Source organism: Stigmatopora nigra, chromosome 1 (genome assembly GCF_051989575.1).
Source record: "Stigmatopora nigra isolate UIUO_SnigA chromosome 1, RoL_Snig_1.1, whole genome shotgun sequence".
Classification (NCBI taxonomy): Eukaryota; Metazoa; Chordata; class Actinopteri; order Syngnathiformes; family Syngnathidae; genus Stigmatopora; species Stigmatopora nigra.
In genome coordinates this window covers 2,226,247-2,248,380 of record NC_135508.1, presented here as the reverse complement: position 1 = coordinate 2,248,380, position 22,134 = coordinate 2,226,247, and the positions used below count along the sequence as shown (strand labels likewise).

General features: G+C 35.0%; 1 protein-coding gene across 1 annotated transcript in view; it reads left to right on the top strand.

The window, feature by feature from the left end:
• Positions 1-22,134, top strand: part of LOC144196622 (plexin-A1-like) — a 247,589-nt gene that overhangs the window by 55,189 nt on the left and 170,266 nt on the right. The window contains exon 3 of the mRNA XM_077716977.1: positions 9,788-9,970. Coding sequence (XP_077573103.1) covers positions 9,788-9,970 — 183 coding nt within the window. The remainder of the gene's footprint in view (positions 1-9,787; positions 9,971-22,134) is intronic.

Below are 22,134 nucleotides of genomic sequence, written 5' to 3'. Positions count from 1 at the left end.
TTGATCCTATCAAGGCTGATCAATCAACCTCCATCTTGACTTTGACTTTTACGTGGCAGTGTCTCTAATCTCTATGTAGTAGAATAAAGAATACCTTTAAAAAACAGAATAGACCATTACATGTAACTTACAGTCAATCTAGAACTTTTATAACAAAAATATTATGTCAAAATGATGCGCGTCCGCTGTCTGCTCGTATATCAAAATTTTACTTGTATCTCAAGATAAATATCCGCTTAGATTTTTACTCGTATCTCAAGATATCTGCTCAAAATTTGACTCGTAACTCAAGATAAATATCTGCTTAAAGCTTTACTTGTATCTCAAGATGAATATATGCTCAAAATTTTACTCGTATCTCAAGATAAATATTTGCTCAAAATTTCACTCGTATCTCAAGATATCTGCTCAAAATTTTACTTGTATCTCAAGATAAATATCTGATTAAAGCTTTACTTGTATCTCAAGATGAATATATGCTCAAAATTTTACTCGTATCTCAAGATAAATATTTGCTCAAAATTTTACTCGTATCTCAAGATATCTGCTCAAAATTTTACTTGTATCTCAAGATAAATATCTGCTTAAAGCTTTACTTGTATCTCAAGATGAATATATGCTCAAAAATTTACTCGTATCTCAAGATAAATATTTGCTCAAAATTTTACTTGTATCTCAAGATAAATATCTGCTCACATTTTTACTCGTATCTCAAGATAGATATCTGCTCAAAACTTTACTCGCATCTCAAGATATATATCTGCTCAAAATTTTACACGCATCTCAAGATAAACATCTGCTCAAAACTTTACTCGTATCTCAAGATAAATATCTGCTCAAAGCTTTACTCGTATCTCAAGATAAATATCTGCCCAAAGCTTTACTCGTATCTCAAGATAAATATCAGCTCAAAATGTTACTCGTATCCCAAGATGAACATCTGCTCAAAATTTTACTCGTATCTCAAGATAAATATCAGCTCAATATTTTCCTCGTATCTCAAGATAAACATCTGCTCAAAATTGTACGTGGCAGTCTCTCTAATCTCTAAAAAGTAGAATAAAGAATACCTTTGAAAAAAAAACCAGTATGGACCAGTACATGTAACTTACAGTCAATCTAGAATTTCCATAAGCACCAGAGCACATCATTTTTTTTTAACAAAATCTATAATACAGCATGTCAAATTTCAACTAAACTGGACAATCCTTTTTTCCGAACCCCTTCAAACTCCGAACTGTGAGGCTGACACGCTAAAGCTCATGCTAACGCTAACTACACGGTCACCAGGCTACCTAACTAGTTTCCAAATGACCCTAAAAAACGATCCATTATCTGCCCCCTATCCTTTATAAGAGAAAAATCCTGCCTTTTTTTGAACCAAACTGAAAAATAAACAACGACTATGGCCATGTCAGCACTACAGGGGGTTGGCGCCTTCCCTTTTTTCGTTATTTTAGTGCTAAACCACTTTGGAACTTTTTAAACTGTACATTTACATAGTGTTAAAAGGTCTTAACGCTGCATCACCGATATCTGAACATATTTGTCAAGTTGAATAACACACTCAATTATGTCTTTGAATGTCCTTTCGAATATAGACTGGAGTAGAGAACTGAATCTGGCAACGTGTACAATACTCTGGCACGTGTCCAACTATTTGCGGAGAGCTGGCACGGCTAGCGGAGAGAATAGAACAAACCGGGTTGGTCTTTGGTTGTCCCCAATGAGCTGATATCTGCTCTTTAATTGGTTGCTAATGAGGGCAATTTGTGTATATGTGTGTGGATGGGTGGGCGGGTATGTGCGTTGGTTTTTGTGCTGTTTTTGTGTGGAAAAGGAAGACTATGTTTGCACATGTGTAACAGGGCGGGGGGTGCAACAGGGATGTTAAACATCTGTCTAGCAGATGGGGGTACTTGAAGCTTTGAGAGGCTTAAACATGCGCTTACGAGAACACACACACACGGTAAAATACACACCGGCGCGGAATTTAACGTTTGTGTAAGCGCTATATTTGTGAAGGGAAACAGATGAAAGGGGGTGTGGCTTCGGAGAGACATTCATAAAATGTACAGTGGCTATAAAAGGGAATTTGGTAGCTAGGTTTGCCGTCATTTAACGTCAAGAGCAGACATGGGCAAACTACGGCCCGCGGGCCACATACGGCCCGTTAGGCTTTTTAATCCGGCTCGCCGACGTTGTCCAAATAATGTTTTTTTGTTTGTTTTTTCCAAGATGGCGTCGTCACGCGGGAGCTAGTGGCAGTAGCTCTGTCCACACTTATTTGTTTTTCGTGTTTTACAGCCCCTCTATCTTTTTTTAAATGATATTTTAATATTTCTTAATACATTCCTTTTTACTCTACTTTGTACTTTATACTTTTTACTTTAATGATGAGTGATGAGTATGTTAATACTGTTTATGTTTCATATGTACTGTTAATGGATGCAGTTTTTTATATGTATCGTATTTTGTGTTGACCCGGCCCCTCTGTCAAATGTTTAAAGTCAATGTGGCCCCCGGGCCGAAAAGTTTGCCCACCCCTGGTCAAGAGGGTATCCGTAGCTTTATATCTATGGACAACACAGGGGACTCTGACCGTCTATCACCCCCTAACAAACGAAACAAAAGTTGTTCATGGGTGTAATGATGCTATCTATGTATGGTTTGAGCTAGAAAAAAATTAGCATTGAGCTAATGGGAATAAGTGACAATGTAACAGGGGAGCTGATTGTTTTTTATTTTGTTATATATTTTATTTTTGACGTATTAACATGAATGTAGTATCTTTAGTTTGCATACTGAGTGTGAGTGACTATAAACGTAGACACAGATCATAATATACAGTGGTACCTCGACATACGAGCAATTTGAGATAAGAGTACAATTTTTGATATGTTTGTCTTGAGATTCGAGAAAAATTTTGGGGAGATATTTATTTATCTTGAGATACGAGTAAGGTTTCGGGCAAATATTTATGTTGAGATACGAGTAAGATTTTGGGGAAATATTTATGTTGAGATAGGAGTAAGATTTTGGGGAAATGTTTATTTTGAGATGTGAGTAAAATTTCGGGGAAATATTTATTTTGAGATACGGGTAAAATTTCGGTTAGATGTTTATCTTGATATACGAGTACGATTTTGTGCAAATATTTATCTTGAGATACGAGTAAGATTTCGAGCAAATATTTTTCTTAAGATACATTCATAAAATGTACAGTGACTACAAAAAGGGAATTTGGTTGCTAGGTTTGTCGTCATTTAGCGTCAAGATGCTATGCTACGTCACACAATGTAGTAATATGATTGATTAGAGGAATTTGTACATACTACTGCTGTTGACAAAAGTTATACTTTTCATGTTTTTGTCCATACTTTTTAAAAAGGCATAAGAGGATATCCACAACTTAAAACTATGCTATATCACACAGTATACAAATATGATAGATTAAAGTAATTTGACATAGTACTGTTTCCAAAAGTTCTAACTGCCCAGTACTTTTTATGTTCTTGTCCATATTGCTTTTTTTTAAGGTATAAGAGGCTATCCGCATCCAGAAAACTATGCTATATCACGCAATACACGTATACAGTGGTACCTCGACATACGAGTGCCCCGACATATGAACAATTTGAGATACAAATCAAATTTGGAGTGAATATTTGTCTTGAGATATGAGTCTAATTTTGATATACAAGCAGATGGTGGTCGCGAGTCATTTTAATTCAATATTTTGAAGGGAAGACAAAAGCAAACAACCCTCGATAGGTTACATCGGAAAGTCAAGGTGGAGGCGGGGCCAATAGAGCCAAAATAGGTATCAAAATTGAAAACAAAATTAGAATTAAGTTTAGTGTCAGGTTAGATTAAACTTATTTTTGAGTGTGTTTGCATCGTAATCCAAGTTCATTTCAATTAGTTTGTTATGTTACGAGTGCGTTACCGTGCAAAAAGTCCCGCCCACTGCAAAATCTGTCTAATTTTATTACTATTAAACACATTTTATTACTATTAAACCACTAATTATTTGTTACTTTGTTAATAGATGGCGAATTAGTACAAATAAACATGTTTTTCCAATCCAATATCCTGTTTTTGGGTGCTTTTTCAGAGGGTTGGAACGAATTAATTTGTTTTTAGTTCATTTTCTATGGGAAACATTCATTTGAGTTACGAGAAAATCAACATACGAGCTCATTCCTGGAACAAATTAAGCTCGTATCTCGAAGTACCACTGTATTATGTTATATATATTTAGTGGCCAACATAATAAATTGGTATAATTAGTCGTCAACATGGGTACATATGGTACAAAGTGGCTAAAGTAGCTAGCAATAACTCTTGATTAGCATTTATGTTGCATTATTATTAAAGTTAATTTAGAAAATCTTAGTGGTCAGTCATGGTCAACAAAAACAAAAGCAGCAAAAGTATCAAAAAGTATCAAAAATACTAAAATGTTCTATCCGGATACGATTACAAAAGTAATTGGTAATAAGCCGCAATCAACTGGTGTTTTATTATTATTTTTCAATTCAGCTTACATATTTGGCAACCCCGAAATATTTGAAGTGTAAAAATAACCCGACTTGAATCAGTTATCGGTCTGTGATGCGTGAGATCCGAGTGCAGCGGTCTGTGAAGGCCTGGAGCGCTTCAAAAAAATAAATAAAAATATGAATGTTTGATGGCCCAGATTTATTCCTACGAATTGGTTTACTGACCCAAATGCTTTACCTTTAAGAGGAGGGTCATCAGGTGTGTATTTGATAAGCAAAAGTAGCTATCAGCAATATTGTTAGCATCTACATTTTGTTAGCTAAACAGGTTTAAAGCTACTTTAATGAATGATAGCAGGTCATGAAGGCAAATTTCATTTTTTTTAACTTATGTAGGATAAATATGTTTTATTTTGAGTCTTCAGTTCAACATTTTTCATATTGTGACTATACTAGTACAGTGGTACCTCGAGATAGAAGCTTAATGCGTTCCGAGAGTCAGCTCGTATGTTGATTTACAAACTAATTTTTCCCATAGAATGAACTAAAAACGAATTAATTTGTTACAACCCTCTTGAAAAAACACCCAAAAACAGGATATTGAATTGGAAAAAAATGTTTTTGTTCTAATTCGCTATTTATTAACAAAGTAACAAATAACTAGTGGTTTAATAGTATACTAAAATGTGTTTAATAGTACTAAAATTAGATGGATTTCACAGGGAGGGGGATTTTTTAGTATGGCAACACACTTGTAACATAACATATTTTTTTATGAACTTGGATTACGATGCAGACACACTCAAAAATAAGTTTGATCTAATTTTACAATAAACTTAATTCTAATTTTGTTTTAAATTTTGATACCATTCTTCTCCCGGGTTGGCTCTATTAGCCCCGCCTCCACCCTGACTTTCAGATACAACCTATCGAGGGTTGTTTGCTTTTGTCGTCCCTTCAAAATATTGCATCAAAATGATGCGGGTCCGCTGTCTGCTCGTATATCAAAATTTGTCTCGTATCTCAAGGTAAATATCTGCTCAAAACTTTACTCGTATCTTAAGATAAATATCTGCTAATTTTTTTACTCGTATCTCAAGTTAAATATCTGCTCAAAATTGTACTCGTATCTCAAGATAAATATCTGCTCAAAATTTGACTCGTATCTCAGGATATCTGCTCAACATTTTACTCGTATCTCATGATAAATATCTGCTCAAAATTTTACTCGTATCCTAAGATGAATATCTGCTCAAAACTTTGCTTGTATCTCAAGATAAATATATGCTCAAATTTACTCGTATCTTGAGATAAATATTTGCTCAAAATTTTCTCGTATTTTAAGATAAATATCTGCTCAAAATTTTACTCATATCTTAAGATAAATATCTGCTCAAAATTTTACTCCAATCTCAAGATAAATTTCAGCTCCAAATTGTACTCGTATCTCAAATTGCACATATATACGGCCACTCGTATGTCGAGGTACCACTGTATTAAAAACGACTCGGCATATATAGATTTTTTTGTTATGATTGGCAAATCCAAGACTACACACTAATACTTCGGCATAAAATATCGCTCCATGGAAAGAACCATCCATTTTCCCACACAACCTCTTTAACGGACACCCGAAATCGCCCCAAAAATCCACACTTCCAAATCCTTGTCTTTTTGAATCATGTAGATTTGATGGTGCACAATAATGACCATAATAGAGTTGATACGTACCTCCCAGAAAATTGCAGCAAGGTCAACGCTTGAGGCAACTCTCGGGAGTAAATCGAAAGTCTCTTTTTTTTTCTACATTGAATTTAATTAGTGTCAACAAGCACACCGTTGACCCTTTGTCTTATTCCATGTTTCTCCTCCTTGTCTCTCTTCCGCAGACTAAGTCTCGGTGTCCCGTATTTCTTAACAGGCATTCATCATTCAAGACTTTAGCGCGCTGTAGGTGAATGTGTGTGTGTATACGTGTGTATGTTAGTGTACGTGTGTATGTGATGCCAGGGGCTACAACGTGACTATGCAGTACATAGAGGTCTTGGACAAGGACAACACAGGGGACTCTGACCGTCTATCACCCCCTAACAAACGAAACAAAAGTTGTTTATGGGTGTAATGATGCTATCTATGTATGGTTTGAGATAGAAATAAAATAGTATTGGGCTAATGGGAATAAGTGACAATGTAACAGGGGAGGTGATTGTTTTTTATTTTGTTGTATATTTCATTTTTGACGTATTAACTCAAACGTAATATCTTTAGTTTGCATACTGAGTGTGAGTGAATATAAACTTAGACACAGATGAAAATATACAGTGGTACTTCGACATACGAGCAATTTGAGTTAGGAGTAACATTTTGAGGAGATTTTTGTCTTGAGATACGAGTCAAATTTTGAGGAGATATTTGTCTTGAGATACGAGTGAGATTTTGAGGGGATATTTGTCTTGAGATACGAGTAAAAGTTTGGGCAGATATTTGTCTTGAGATACGAGTAAAAATTTTTAGGAGGTATTTGTCTTGAGTTACGAGTGAGATTTTGAGGGGGTATTTGTCTTGAGATACGAGTGAGATTTTGAGGAGATATTCATCTTGAGATACGAGTGAGATTTTGATGGGATATTTGTCTTGAGATACGAGTAAAATTTTGAGGAGGTATTTGTCTTGAAATACGAGTGAGATTTTGAGGGGATATTTGTCTTGAGATACGAGTAAAATTTTGGGCAGATGTTTGTCTTGAGATAAGAGTAAAGTTTCGGGCAAATATTTGTCTTGAGATACGAGTAAGATTTCGGGGAAATGATTTTCTTGAGATACGGGTAAAATTCCGGGCAAATATGTATCTTGAGATACGAGTAAAATTTCGGGCAGAAATTTATCTTGTTAGACGAGTAAGATTACGGGGAAATATTTATCTTGTGATACGAGTAAAACTTGAATGTTTTTCATATGTTGGAACACAAATTTTCCCCACTTAGCTTTTTTATAACCTGATTTTTTTGGAAGTTGAATTACCAACAAAATTAATGTTCATCACATTTGCAGACTGTCCCTACACAAATAAACATTTAAATTGTATTTCACCTATTTCTCCCACATTTTAAACCACATTGCCTTCTTTCCCCCAAGCATTAAAATTCCTCTCATATATGCCAAATATAAATTTCAATAAAAAATATGTCAAAATAAAAAACAAACAAAATATCACCCTCCTCTTTTGGAATAAAATCATCCAACCTTATCATCACAATTGCTATCAATTCATTCCTTTTTTACAATAAACACGCATTTACTAACCCTTAAAACAATTTTATCAACATTATTTTTGTCATTTTCACCTGATGTATGCCAATTAGCTTCCGTTGCCGTCAAGGGAACATCAAACAATGGCTTGTTTTACACACAAATTTGCACAACTACACTAACATACACACCCACCCACCCACACCCACACACTTTCAAGTCCATGACACGTTGTATCTCAATGCCAATGCACTTTCATATGACTCCCTGTGATTATAGTATGCTAATTTGACCTACAATTCACATCCTGGCATTTGCCGGCGTCTTGATTATGTGATCACAGTTGCCCCCTTTGTTCCCTTTTTGCTGCCTGATTGGCCATGTCGTTTTTTTTTAATAAGAAAGCTGCCAATTCGCCATCTAAACAAATCAATGTAACATTAGGAAGTCTTGGCGCTTGGATTTTTTTGTTGTTTGGATAATTTTTGGGCTTTAGGCTTTGTTTAAATAAGAATAAACAAAAGCCTGGTGAAATGTGTTGTTCCTGATAAATTAATTTCAAAATAAATCGCATTTTATTAAGAACGCTTGTCAGGAAAATATTAAATTATGAATCTGATTTATTTTAGATAGTTCCTCACTAAATCTGCCATGTGGGGAATGCAGATTGGGATAACGTTGACAATTGCTTCTTATACGAGAGATATTTTAAAATTCAATGATGTTAAGGGTGTGGCTTAGACCTGCATGCGGCTTATATGCGAGAAAATATACAATTTGTTTTAAAGTGCATAATTTTGTTGAATAAGTGAGACGTACATTGGGAATGCAGATTTGTATACAGTTGGAAAATGTGAATCAGGGCTTCTTGTACGAGAGAAATTTTAAAATTCAGGCAATTTTAAGGGTGTGGCTTATACGCGCATTTGGCTAATATGCGAGAAAATACACAACTTGTTTTAAAGTGTACAATTTGTGTTAATAAGTGAGACGTACATTGGGAATGCAGATGTGTACCGTATTTTCACGACTATAAGGCGCACTTCAAAGTTTTAAATTTTCTCCAAAATAGACAGTGCACCTTATAATCCAGTGCGCCTTATATATGGGACAAAACAGAAAACCAAAAACAAAAAACCACCACTGTTGGATATTAAAAAAAACACAAACGCCTGAACTGAAACAATACTGTTAAATATGTAGACGCCATCTTAGTTTACAAAATCTTTTATCATATAGCTCCTCCCCCACTGCAAGATTTTATACAAAAAAAATCCAAAACATCAACAATGGCTGGCTCTAGAGGTGACTGTGCAGTAGTGAGTGCTTCATACCTGGAAGTCAATAGCAATTACCGTATTTTCACCACTATAAGGCGCACTTAAAAGTCTAAAATCTTCTCCAAAATAGACAGTGCGCCTTATAATACAGTGCGCCTTATAATACAGTGCGCCTTATAATACAGTGCGCCTTATAATACAGTGCGCCTTATAATACAGTGCGCCTTATAATACAGTGCGCCTTATATATGGAAAAATGTCATTCATTGAGGGTGCGCCTTATGATGCGGTCCGCCTTATAGTCGTGAAAATACGGTATACAGTTGAAAATTGTAAATCCGGGCTTCTTGTACGAGTGAAATTTTAAAATTCAACAATTTTAAGGCAATTTTAAGGGTGCGGCCTATACGCGCATGCGGCTAATATGCGACAAAATACACACTTTGTGTTTGACTGCATAATTTTTTTGAATAAGTGATATCGGGAATACAGATTGGTATACAGTGTATATACAAGATAGATGAATCTGATTAATTTCCGATAGTTCCTCACTAAATCTGCCATGTGGTTCTTTTACTTGGGTTCCATAAAAGGTCTGGTAAGTGCAAGCGAGACTGAAAGGCTCCTGCTTCTTTATTAATTAATGTCATTTTTAACGAGAGTAGGGTTGTAAAAAGCATTTATGGAGTCGTTCATGATCCTTTTGTCTTATTTTTCTAATATATATGTATATATATTTATATTCCCATCTAGCCTTTGCAGATTGACGATAATTTCTGCGGTTTGGACTTCAACCAACCTCTGGGGGATACCACCACTATCGAGGGGGTGTCGTTGTATGTGGATAAGGATGACGGCATGACTTCAGTGGCGGCTTATGATTACCGTGGACACACTGTGGCTTTTATGGGGACTCGTAACGGCCATTTGAAAAAGGTAAGATCAGAATTTTTTTGTTTATTCATATTTTGTAATCAGTGGCGGTCCGTGGATTTTGTCGTTAAGCCTTCAGCTAATCAATCCAACCCTCAAAAACTATTTTATGGCTACTGCAGCTACAGCTGTGACACATAAAACAATCATTAATAATAACCTCATACAATTTGAATATTATTAGGAATATAGCCATGTTTTACTCATCAAAAATATTTTTTAACTGTAAACTATCCATCCTCCTCTCTTTCATTCTTCTTTTTTATCGCCATCGAAGCTAATGCTGAAAGTCGAGCCTGTCTTGTTGTATTTCTAGCAAATGTTTTTATTCAATTTAGTGCTGAAAAGGTTTGTTGCCGGTTTTGACAGATTTGCTTGAGTTTTTCTGGAGTTTTTCCAACCTTTCTTAATGATGTCCAGCTTTTTTTCATGAAAAGTCTGTCTTGAAAATGGCTTTAAATTAACACAGCAATATATTTGCTTGTGCAGCTCGCTATAGATACAGTTTGGTAGTTCTAGCTCAGGGGTGTCAAACATACGGTTCGTGGGCCGGATCCGGCCCGTCTGGTGGTTTGGTACGGCTCGGGGAAGAAAGCTACATTGTATAAAAAAATGAATTTTCTTTAAAATTTGTAGTTCTTGTATTATCCGCTAGGGGCGCAGTGTTTTAGTACTTGCAGACAACATGAATTGACATTTATTTATGTTCTTATGTTATTCTCTTGTTCATAATATATTGTTCATAATGTAAAAGGAAAATTCTGTTAATAAACATTTTGATAATTTACTCATTCTTTGCACTAATTATTAGTATTAGTGACTGATACAAAGGGAAAAAAGTGGGCTTATTGTTAGTTCTATGTCATTTTGGAATGGTTTACTGGTCCGGCACGCTCAAATTAAGCGGTATTCGGCCCGCAGACCAAAGGGAGTTTGACACCCCTGCTCTCGCTAGTCCACTCTATCACCAGCCAATCATAGTTGGTGAAAGGGATGACGTATCCCTACGCCTGCAAGAAGGCATTGTGGTGTTGCCAACTCTAAATCTGATTGGTTAAAGCAAGTCTTATCGACACTTGTTTAATGCAGTAGAGCCTGCAGAACTGATTGTGAAGGGCTTGAGGCAGATTTCTGCCCCTAGCAACAATAATGGCTGAATTGTGATTGGTTAAATGCTTCAATATGAAAACACACATCTGGAAGCAGTGCATCCTGGGGGGAAAGCAATGAAAGGAAGTTATATATTGTGTTGCAATTGTACGGGTTTTTAATCGATTAATAAGGGGAATTACAATCATTAATAAGGGGATCAATTGGCCGAGGTTGCCAGTTATGGAAAATGATTAAATGAATGAATTTGCATTATTGGTGTTGACATTGCATGGAATGATGAGTAAGTCACACTAGTGGGTTGTAGAAGTATAATATTTTAGAACACAGGTGTCAAAGTGTCGGCCCGGGGGCCAAATCTGGCCCGCCGCATCATTTTGTGAGGCCCGAGAAAGTAAATCATGAGTCTGTTTTAGGATCAAATTAAAATGAAGATTATAGATGTATATTACATTTCTTTATTTTCCCCCTTTTAAATCAATAATTGTATTTTTTTAATCATTTTTTTCAGTTTTTTTAGTTTAAAAATCATTTTGTAAAATTAAAAAAAAGCTAAAATAAACATTGTTTTAGATCTGTAAAAAACGGAATATTTAGGGCTTTTAATTTAGTTATTTTAGTATAGTTTTATATTAAATTTCCTGATTTTCCGCCTTTTTAAATCAAGAATTGTAATTTTTTAAATCAATTTTTTTCTGATTTTAGTTATAAAATCATTTTGTAAAATTTAAAAATATATTTTAAAAATAGCTAAAATAAACATTGTTTTAGATCCATAAAAACGGAATATTCAGGGATTTTAATCCAGTTTTTTAAATCCATTTATTCAAAAAAAATTAAATATAATATCTAAAATGGTCCGGCCCACATAAAACCGAGTTGATGTTAATGTGGCCCGCGAACCAACCCGAGTCTGACACCCTTATTTTAGAAGAAGAATTGTGTCAAGTTCTGTTAAGATGACGAATAAAACGTGACTAACTCCGACTATTGTTGTCGCGTGATTGTTGTCAAAGAAGATTTGAGAACAGCAGGTTAAGTCAACCTATTTAATGTGTACATGTGTGCATCCAAGACCCGAAGCAATGACTTTCCACTGAATTTGGCGTGCTCGCCGCATGACGTCTTGCAGTTTGGCGTTGATCAAGCGGCCGCGTTGAGTAGATGTCACGTTGTGAGTGCCAATCAGCTTCTTATTCATCTCGCATCCAACTCGGCTGCTGCTGTACTGTCGCGGTTCCTAGAAGGACTCTTCTATTTTTACCGGGGACATTTTTTAAGAATCAAAGAGACTAAGATTTGAACTAATTGAAGAGTTTAGACAATTGTATGCTTTCTGCATGTAGATTTTGCTGCCTGGAACTGGATTTTCATAATATATTTTAGAAATACTGTATGGGAGAAGAGGATTGTTGTATGCTTAGATAGGACATAATATAGCTAACTTTTAAAGATGGTAGTGTAGGTTTATTTTTATCTACCACTGGTTGATCAATAACATTGTACTTTGTTTTTATATATTAATCCAATCATGAATGATATTCAAGAGAGCCGATATAGTTTGAGGAAAATAGATAAGAACATTATTAAGGATGCATTTAGATTTTATAATTCTTTTGAATAGAATTTTTATTGTCATTATAAGCTTCACCTTGATGAGCATGAATAAATAATAATAATCAATAAGAAATAAATGATTAAAAAAATACAGTTGACAACAAACAAGGTAGTTGACAATCGGAAACTAGAAGGCGACAACCGGAAAGTGGGAGGCGACAACCGGAAAGTGGGAGGCGACAACCGGAAAGTGGGAGGCGACAACCGGAAAGTGGGAGGCGACAATCGGAAAGTGTGGAGGCGTCAATCGGAAAGTGGGAGGCTACAATCGGAAAGTGTGGAGCGGCAATCGGATAGTGGGATGTGACAATCGGATAGTGGGAGGCGATAATCGGAAAGTGGGAGGCGACAATTGGAAAGTGGAAGGTGACAATAGGAAAGTAGGAGGTGACAATAGGAAAGTAGGAGGTGACATAAGGAAAGTGGGAGGCAGCAATTTGAAACTGGGAGGCTACAATCGGAGACTGGGAGGCTACAATTGGAGACTGGGAGGCTACAATTGGAGACTGGGAGGCTACAATTGGAGACTGGGAGGCTACATTTGGAGACTGGGAGGCTACAATTGGAGACTGGGAGGCTACAATTGGAGACTGGGAGGCTACAATTGGAGACTGGGAGGCTACAATCGGACACTGGGAGGCTACAATCGGAAACAGGGAGATTGACAATCGTAAACTGGGAGTCGACAATCGTAAACTGGGAGTCGACAATCGTAAACTGGGAGTCGACAACCGGAAAATGGGAGTCGACAACCGGAAACTGGGAGTCAACTATCATAAACTGGTAGTGCTCAGTAGCCAATGGGGTTGTTCCTAACTTTTTTGAAAATAAACAGTCTATATATAAAATATCAATCTCTTATGCAGTCATTTACAGTGAATTCAAACATACTGACCTGAAAAATGTACTGCATTGGATTCAATGCGATTCATTAAGCTCTCCAGAAACTACTGTTGTCTTCGTCATTGGATGATAAGTTGATATTATAATTGCTGCCATGGTTAATACATTTTGCTTAAACTACCACGTGCCAATTTCCTAAGCTGTGAAGAACATTTAACACTCTTTATCGGCATTTCATAAGCATTGAAAAGCACACCCAAGAACGGCTCCAAATACATGTCTCCCTCCTCCAGTGTTTCCTGTCTCTCAGGGTTTTGCTAAGTTGACTGAAACCTTGCCCAGTAGTCCTTGCGCTTGACCCCTGGGTATGCGTCTTTCCTGGTGTGTTTGCGGGGGTGTATGTGGACAGACGGATGATTTGTGTGTGTTTCTTTTGAAGAGTGAGATGAGACAGGAGATCCTGGATCAAATCCCATTCATCGGAATTCTATTTCCTCTCATTGGCGGCTGTTTTCGTGCTGTCATCCATAAGAACACCAAAACTGGCGAGACAAACCACCAATTACCGTAAATCAACAGGGATTTGAACCTACACAGGCTCACTAAGCTTAACGATAAATAAAGAAAATAGCCTACGGGTTGTAGAAATGAAGAGCCTTGGGTTTATGTCAAAATAAATTGGAAGAACACCATAAATTGTGGAACTATCGGAATAAAAACAAGTGGAAAAGTAGATGGGATTGTTGAGAGGAGATTTGTTAAAGTGGAAGACAGATAGAGTGAAAATAATGTGAATGGTTTGTATAGATGTCGTTTATTATTGATGTTAAAGCGTACAGTAGGATTTCTGGTGTGAATTACACTCTTTGAATCTATATATTGATTGATCTGTGAATATGTAATTAGCGGTGTTAATTTTAAACCTGGTTGTACAAGGGATGTGGGTTTTTTGTGTGGGTTTATGTATCATGGAGAAAATGTTCTGATGTCATTGAAAAACAGTCGTCCAAGTAGCCAAATTACAGTCAAGCTACTGTACATCATATTTTTTCGCATATTGGCCCTGTTTGTTGCTACAAAAAATGATGACTGAATTGAAGGTACGGCTTATATGCGCATAAATTGGATTTGACATGCACAAAACTGTAAGGTGACAAAGATAATGCAAGATAATGTGGGTGATACGGTCATTCATTTCAAAATAGAGAGAAGATAAACAGATAAAACGCTTAACAAAAGTTATTTTGACGTCTATGAAAAAAATTAACCGTATTTTGCATCAAATATAAAAAAAATCACGTCATTACTCGCCCAAGGCGCAAGACAACGCGTCTAATATAGTCGTTTATTTCAAAATAAAGAAAATAAAACGCTTACCAAATTTATTTTGACGTCTATGAATGAAATTAATGAAAAAAATTGATTGTATTTTGCTTAAAACATGAAAAAATTAACGTTATTGCTCACTCAAGGCACAAGACAATGCAACCAATATGGTCATTTATTTCAAAATAGAGAAACGATAACTATTTAAAATGCTTCACAACATGTATTTTGACGTCTATGAATGAAATTCAACAAAAAAATGAACCGTATTTTGCATAAAACATGAAAAAATTCACGTGATTGCTCGCTCAAGGTGCATGACAATGCGGCCAATATGGTCATTTATTTCAAAATAGAGAAACGACAAACAGATAAAACGCTTAACAAAATGTATTTTGACGTCTATGAATTAAATTCAAGAAAAAAATGAACCGTATTTTGCATAAAATATGAAAAAATTCACGTCATTGCTCGCTCAAGGCGCAAGACAATGCGGCCAATATAGTCGTTTATTTCAAAATAAAGAAAAGATAAACTGATAAAACGCTTAACAAAATTAATTTTGACATCTATGAATGAAATTCATGAAAAAAATTAACCGTATTTTGTGTAAAACATGAAAAAATTCACGTCATTGTTTGCTCAAGGCGCAAGACAATGTCACCGATACGGTCATTTATTTCAAAATAAAGAAAATATAAACAAAACGCTTAACAAAATTTATTTTGACATCTATGAATGAAATTCAAGAAAAAAACTGTTTTTTGGCGTAAAATATGAAAATATTCACGTCATTGCTTTCTCAAGGCGCAAGACAATGCGGCCAATATGGTCATTTATTTCAAAATAAAGAAAAGATAAACAGATAAAACGCTTAAGTTATTTTGACGTCTATGAATGAAATTCAAGAAAAAAATTACTATATTTTGCATAAAACATGAAAAAAATCACGTCATTGTGGCCAATATGGTAATTTATTTCAAAATAAAGAAAAGATAAACAGATAAAACTATTGACAACATCTATTTTGGTGTCTATTAATGAAATTCAAGAAAGAAAAAAAAAACCCTATCTTGTCCAAAACGCAAAAAAACTCAATTGTGCTCGCTCAGGGCGCCATTTTCTCCCTCAAAAAAAAACATGTGTACTCCCTATTAAAACCATGAATATGGAGATGAAAATTGTTCATCAGTGGGCGTCTTATACGAGAGAAATTATATAATTCAACGATTTTAAGGCAATTAATTTTAAGGGTGCGACTTATACACAGGTGCGGCTTATATGCGAGAAAATACAATACTTTTTAAGCAGTACGTAATGCAGTCTTTTGTTCCACATTTGTTATTCCACTTCATCGATTTTCCCGCCTGATTGGTGACCTTTTCCCAACAACAGAGCTCATCAATTAGGATTAGGACAACATTTTGTTCGTACTCTTAATATTGACACGACTTGTTTCAAGAAATGACCCTTGTGTGGGGTGGGGGGGGGGGTAATTAAGACAACCCTGAAAATGTCATCATTTGCTCAATTTTATCTCTTTTTTTTTGTCTTCATGGGAGACCAAAACACTTGTGGCGTATTTGTCGAGATGATACAGAACACTCAAAAAAACACACTACAAACGCCATTTGAGAATGAAATAAGTGTGTTTTGAGGAATAAAAATAATGAAATAGATGAGCAAGAGTACTTACGTGGGTAATGTGTGAATTAAATGGTTTCACATGATTTCATCATTTGTCTGCAAGCAGAGATTTAAGTTACTTGTATTCTTTTCTTTCCATCTTGGAAGAATGTTTGAGTGGCTGGAAAGACTTGAATGATGGTAATTGTGAGCTAACCCACTACTAAGGGCTACTACAGTGGTACCTCGAGATACGAGCTTAATTCGTTCCGGGACTAGATCGTATGTCGATTTTCTCGTAACTTAAATGAACGTTCCCAATTGAAATGAACTAAAATTTAATTAATTTGTACGAAGTCTTTGGAAAAACACCCAAAACAGGATATTGGATTGGAAAAAATGTTTTATTTGTTCTAATTCGCCATCTATTAACAAAGTAACACATAACTAGTGGTGTAATAGTACTAAAATTTGTCGGATTTCGAAGGGGGATAGAGAGATAGACAGATAGAAGGGGCGGGGCTTTTGCACGGCAACACGCTCGTAACATAAAGAAATTTAAATGAACTTGGACTACGTAACAGACACTCAAAAATAAGTTTACTCAAAACTAACACTAAATTTTACTTGTATCTCAAGATAAATATTTGCCCAAAATTTTACTCGTATCTCAAGATAAATATTTGCCCGAAATTTGACTCGTATCTCAAAATAAATATTTCCCCAAAATTTGACTTGTATCTCAAGATAAATATTTACCCAAAATTTTACTCATATCTCAAGAGATATTTGCCCAACATCTTACTTCCATCTCAAGATATTTGCCCGAAATTTGGCTCATATCTCAAAATAAATATTTGCCCAAAATGTTACTCGTATCTCAAAATTATTTCCCCAAAATTTTACTCATATCTCAAGATAGATATTTGCCCAAATTTTTACTCGTATCTCAAGATAGATATTTCCCCGAAATTTTACCCGTATCTCAAGATAAATATTTGACCAAAACTTTACTCTTATCTCAAGATAAATATTTTCCCAAAATTTGACTCCTATCTCAAGATAAACATTTGCCCGAATTTTTTCTCGTCACTCATGATAAATATTTCCCCAAAATTTGACTCTTATCTCAAGATAAATATTTCCCCGAAATTTTACTCTTATCTCAAGATAAAAATTTCCCCGAAATTTTACTCTTATCTCTAGATAAATATTTGCCCAAAATGTTACTCTAATCTCAAGATAAATATTTCCCCAAAATTTTACTCTTATCTCAAGATAAACATTTCCCCAAAATTTTACTCTTATCTCAAGATAAACATTTCCCCAAAATGTTACTCGTATCTCAAATTGCTCCTATATCGAGGTACCACTGTACTTAAACTTGAGATATATATTCTCCACTTTAAACCATTGTTAAACTGAGCCTAGAATCGTTTCAACTTGATCCTAATCAAAGATGTTCTACTTAATCTTCTTGTTCTTCCTTGAAGGTACAATTCCTTATTCCCGATTCCAAGCCTTTATCACCATTCTCCATCTCGACCTTTCAAAGTGTCAATTTCCCATTCTGGATCGCCTTCTTTCTAATCTCTTCTGATAGACTCTTAGCTGGGAGGGAATCTTGGCTATAAAACTAGCTGTCAGAATGATTAAACCTAATCAGGGAACAGGGGATTGTGGGTGTAATTTAGCATGGCAATGCTAATTAGCACTAGCATTTAGACTGGCAGATGATGATTGAAACAGTGTAACGGCAGTTCAGGCCGCTTAAATGGCAAAAAAAAGCTAGCCGGGCAAAAATGATTGATCATTTTGACTTGGACCGCTGTTGTTTTCTACGTCGGTATCTTGAGTGGAAGCGACCCATAGTGGTCTCGTCCAATTCCAAACTAGTAATGAGCAGGTGTGTGTAACACCTGAGCACTCATTTTTACTTTGATTCCAATCACTGTCTCACATTTCCTTTCTGTAACCTTGTCTATACCATTTTTCTCACGATTCATATGATCAATTACCGTATTTTCACGACTATAAGGCACACCACATTATAAGGCGCACCCTCAATGAATGACATTTTTTTCATATATAAGGTGCACTGTATTATAAGGCACATTGTCTATTTTGGGGAAAATTTAAGACTTTTAAGTGCGCCTTATAGTGGTGAAAATACGGTAATTTCTATTGACTTCCAGGTATGAAGCAATCACTACTTTACAGTCACCTCTAGAGCCAGCCATTGTTGATGTTTTGTATAAAATCTTGCAGTGGGGGAGGAGCTATATGATGGAAAATTTTGCAAACTAAGATGGCATCTGCATATTTCACAGTATTGTTTCAGTTCAGGCGTTTCTGTTTTTTTAATATCCGACAGTGGTGGTTTTTGGTTTTCTGTTTTTGCCATATATAAGGCGCACTGTATTATAAGGCGCACTGTCTATTTTGGAGAAAATGTAAGAATTAAATGCGCCTTATAGTCGTGAAAATACGGTAATTGCTATTGACTTCCAGGTAGGAAGCACTCACTACTTTACAGACACCTCTAGAGCCAGCCATTGTTGATGTTTTGGATTTTTTGTATAAAATATTTCAGTGGGGGAGGAGCTATATGATGGAAGATATTGTAAACCAAGATGGCATCTGCATATTTAACAGTATTGTTTCACTTCAGGCGTTTGTGTTTTTTTAATATCTGACAGGGGTGGTTTTTCGTTTTTGGTTTTCTGTTTTTTCCGTTTATAAGGCGCACTGGATTCTAAGGCGCACTGTCTATTTTGGAGGAAATTTCAGACTTTTAAGTGCGCCTTATAGTCGTGAAAATACGGTATTCCATACTACAAAGAGGGAAAGGACGTTTTCCCCGTCGTAAATATTCTTTTCTTACTCATGCAATGATTCCAATTACAACAGCAGGAAACCTTGACAACCTCTGGGACAGACGTTGATGGGACGCAGTCCCTGCGCCATTGCAGTTGTGGGTTTAATTCCCAAGTGGGCTATCACCTCTTATGTATTACCCCCCGTGTCCTTGAAGGAAGCATTTATCTCAGATGTCCGCCTTGAAGAATATGGCCCGGTGTTAATGGGGGGTACCCATGTGCATGGAGAATGGGATGGATGTGTTAGCCAGCTAATGAATCTTTGATAAGTTTGAAGGCATCCTGGCGTGTTGAGAGACAAAAGGAGTGCTTGTAGTTTAACCCGTCAACTCCGATGGGATGGGAATTTACGCTTAAAACATGGAATGTTTTTTCACTATGGAAGAATGTGATTTTGAATGGTTTTATTGTCATTATATAAGTATAATGTGATTTTTAGATTCAACACAAAGTGCACAAATAACAATAACAAATGAATGAACCGATAAATAATCGATGAATAATAATAAATGAATAAATAAGTAGTTAATATCATAGATAAGTTGTAGTCTCTAGAATAAGTCGTAGTCAACATCATAGATAAGTTGTAGTCTCTAGAATAAGTCGTAGTCAACATCATAGATAAGTTGTAGTCTCTAGAATAAGTCGTAGTCAACATTATAGATAAGTTGTAGTCTCTAGAATAAGTCGTAGTCAACATCATAGATAAGTTGTAGTCTCTAGAATAAGTCGTAGTCAACATCATAGATAAGTTGTAGTCTCTAGAATAAGTCGTAGTCAACATCATAGATAAGTTGTAGTCTCTAGAATAAGTCGTAGTCAACATCATAGATAAGTTGTAGTCTCTAGAATAAGTCGTAGTCAACATCATAGATAAGTTGTTGTCTCTAGAATAAGTCGTAGTCAAAATCATAGATAAGTTGTAGTCTCTAGAATAAGTCGTAGTCAACATCATAGATAAGTTGTAGTCTCTAGAATAAGTCGTAGTCAACATCATAGATAAGTTGTAGTCTCTAGAATAAGTCGTAGTCAACATCATAGATAAGTTGTAGTCTCTAGGATAAGTCGTAGTCAACAAATTCAATAAGTCGTTTATAGAGTTAGTCGTAGTCAACAAAGAAATTAGTATTAGATTAAGTTGTAGTCCACAAAATAAATAAGTTGTAGTCTCTAGAATAAGTCAGTCATCAAAATAAATAAGGTGTAGTCTAGATAATTAGTTGTCAACAAAATAAATAAGTTGTAGTCTCTAGAATAAGTCAGTCATCAAAATAAATAAGTTGTAGTCTAGATAATAAGTTGTCAACAAAATAAATAAGTTGTAGTGTAGATAATAAGTTGTCAACAAAATAAATAAGTTGTCTATAGAATTAGTCGTAGTCAACAAACTAAATTAGTTGTAGTCTATAGAATAAGTCATAGTCCTCATAATAAATAAGTTGTAGTCTCTAGAATAAGTCGTCAACAAAATAAATTAGTTGTAGTCTCTAGAATAAGTCAGTCAACAAAATAAATAAATTGTAGTCTACAGAATAAGTCGTAATCTACATAATAAATAAGTCATAGTGAACAAAATACATAAGTTTTAGGCCACAGAATAAGTTGTCAACAAAATAAATAAGTTTTAGGCAACATAATAAATAAGTTTCAGTCAACATAAGTCGTCAACTTAATAGATAACAGAAAAAATAAGTCAACTAAATCGATAACAGAAAAAATAAGTCAACTAAATCGATAACAGAATAAATCGGTCAACTAAATTGATAACAGAATAAATAAGTCAACTAAATAGATTACGAATAAGTCAACTAATTAGATAACAAAATATATAAATAAACTAAATAGATATCAGATGAAATAAATCACCAACTAAATAGATCACAGAGTAAATAAGTCCTCAACTAAATAGATAACAGAATAACTAAATATGTTGACTTCAAATTATTTAGTTGACGGCTTATTTATTCTGTTATCTAAGTTGTCGACTCAATAATTCTTAGTCAACATAAGTTGTCAACTAAATAAATTGTAGTCAACCAAATAATTCATACTCAACAGAATAAATACGTGGTCAAATAAATAATTTCTACTCCACAGAATAAATAAATCGTCAACTAAATAATTTGTACTCCACAGAATAAATAAGTCTTCGACTAAATAATTCGTAGTCAACAGAATAAATAACTTAACTAAATAATCTGTAGTTATCAGAAAAAATCAGTTGTCAACTAAATAATTCGTAGTCAACAGAATAAATCAGTCGTCAACTAAATAATTCGTACTCCAACAGATAAACAATTCGTCAACTAAAGAATTTGTACTCCAGAATAAATAAGTCGTCAACAGGAATAACTGGTCACATAATTAGGTACAAAAGTCACTAAAGTGGTTAGCAGTCTTTGCAGTTTTAGTGCAAAATAAGAAATTAGCTTGATTACGTCCTAAGTGCAGAACTGGAGTTGAGTATTGGGAAACTGTCCTTGGAACTGTTTGTCTTGGCTGTTATGGTCATGTAGTGCTTGCCAAAGGACAACAGGTGGAAGCTGGAATGTGTAATGTATAATTATTCCTTCATTTATTGCTTTTATTACAAGGATACGTATTAATGTTAATACTCAGGATTATGTTTAGTGTAGAGAGATACTTACGAATTGGTAAACATTATTATTAAGTAAAATATTGGAACAGAAACAAGTATGTCATCCCTACTACACTAAACGAAAGCGAATCGAGTGTATTAAGCGTAAATTATGAATGCCAGAGTAC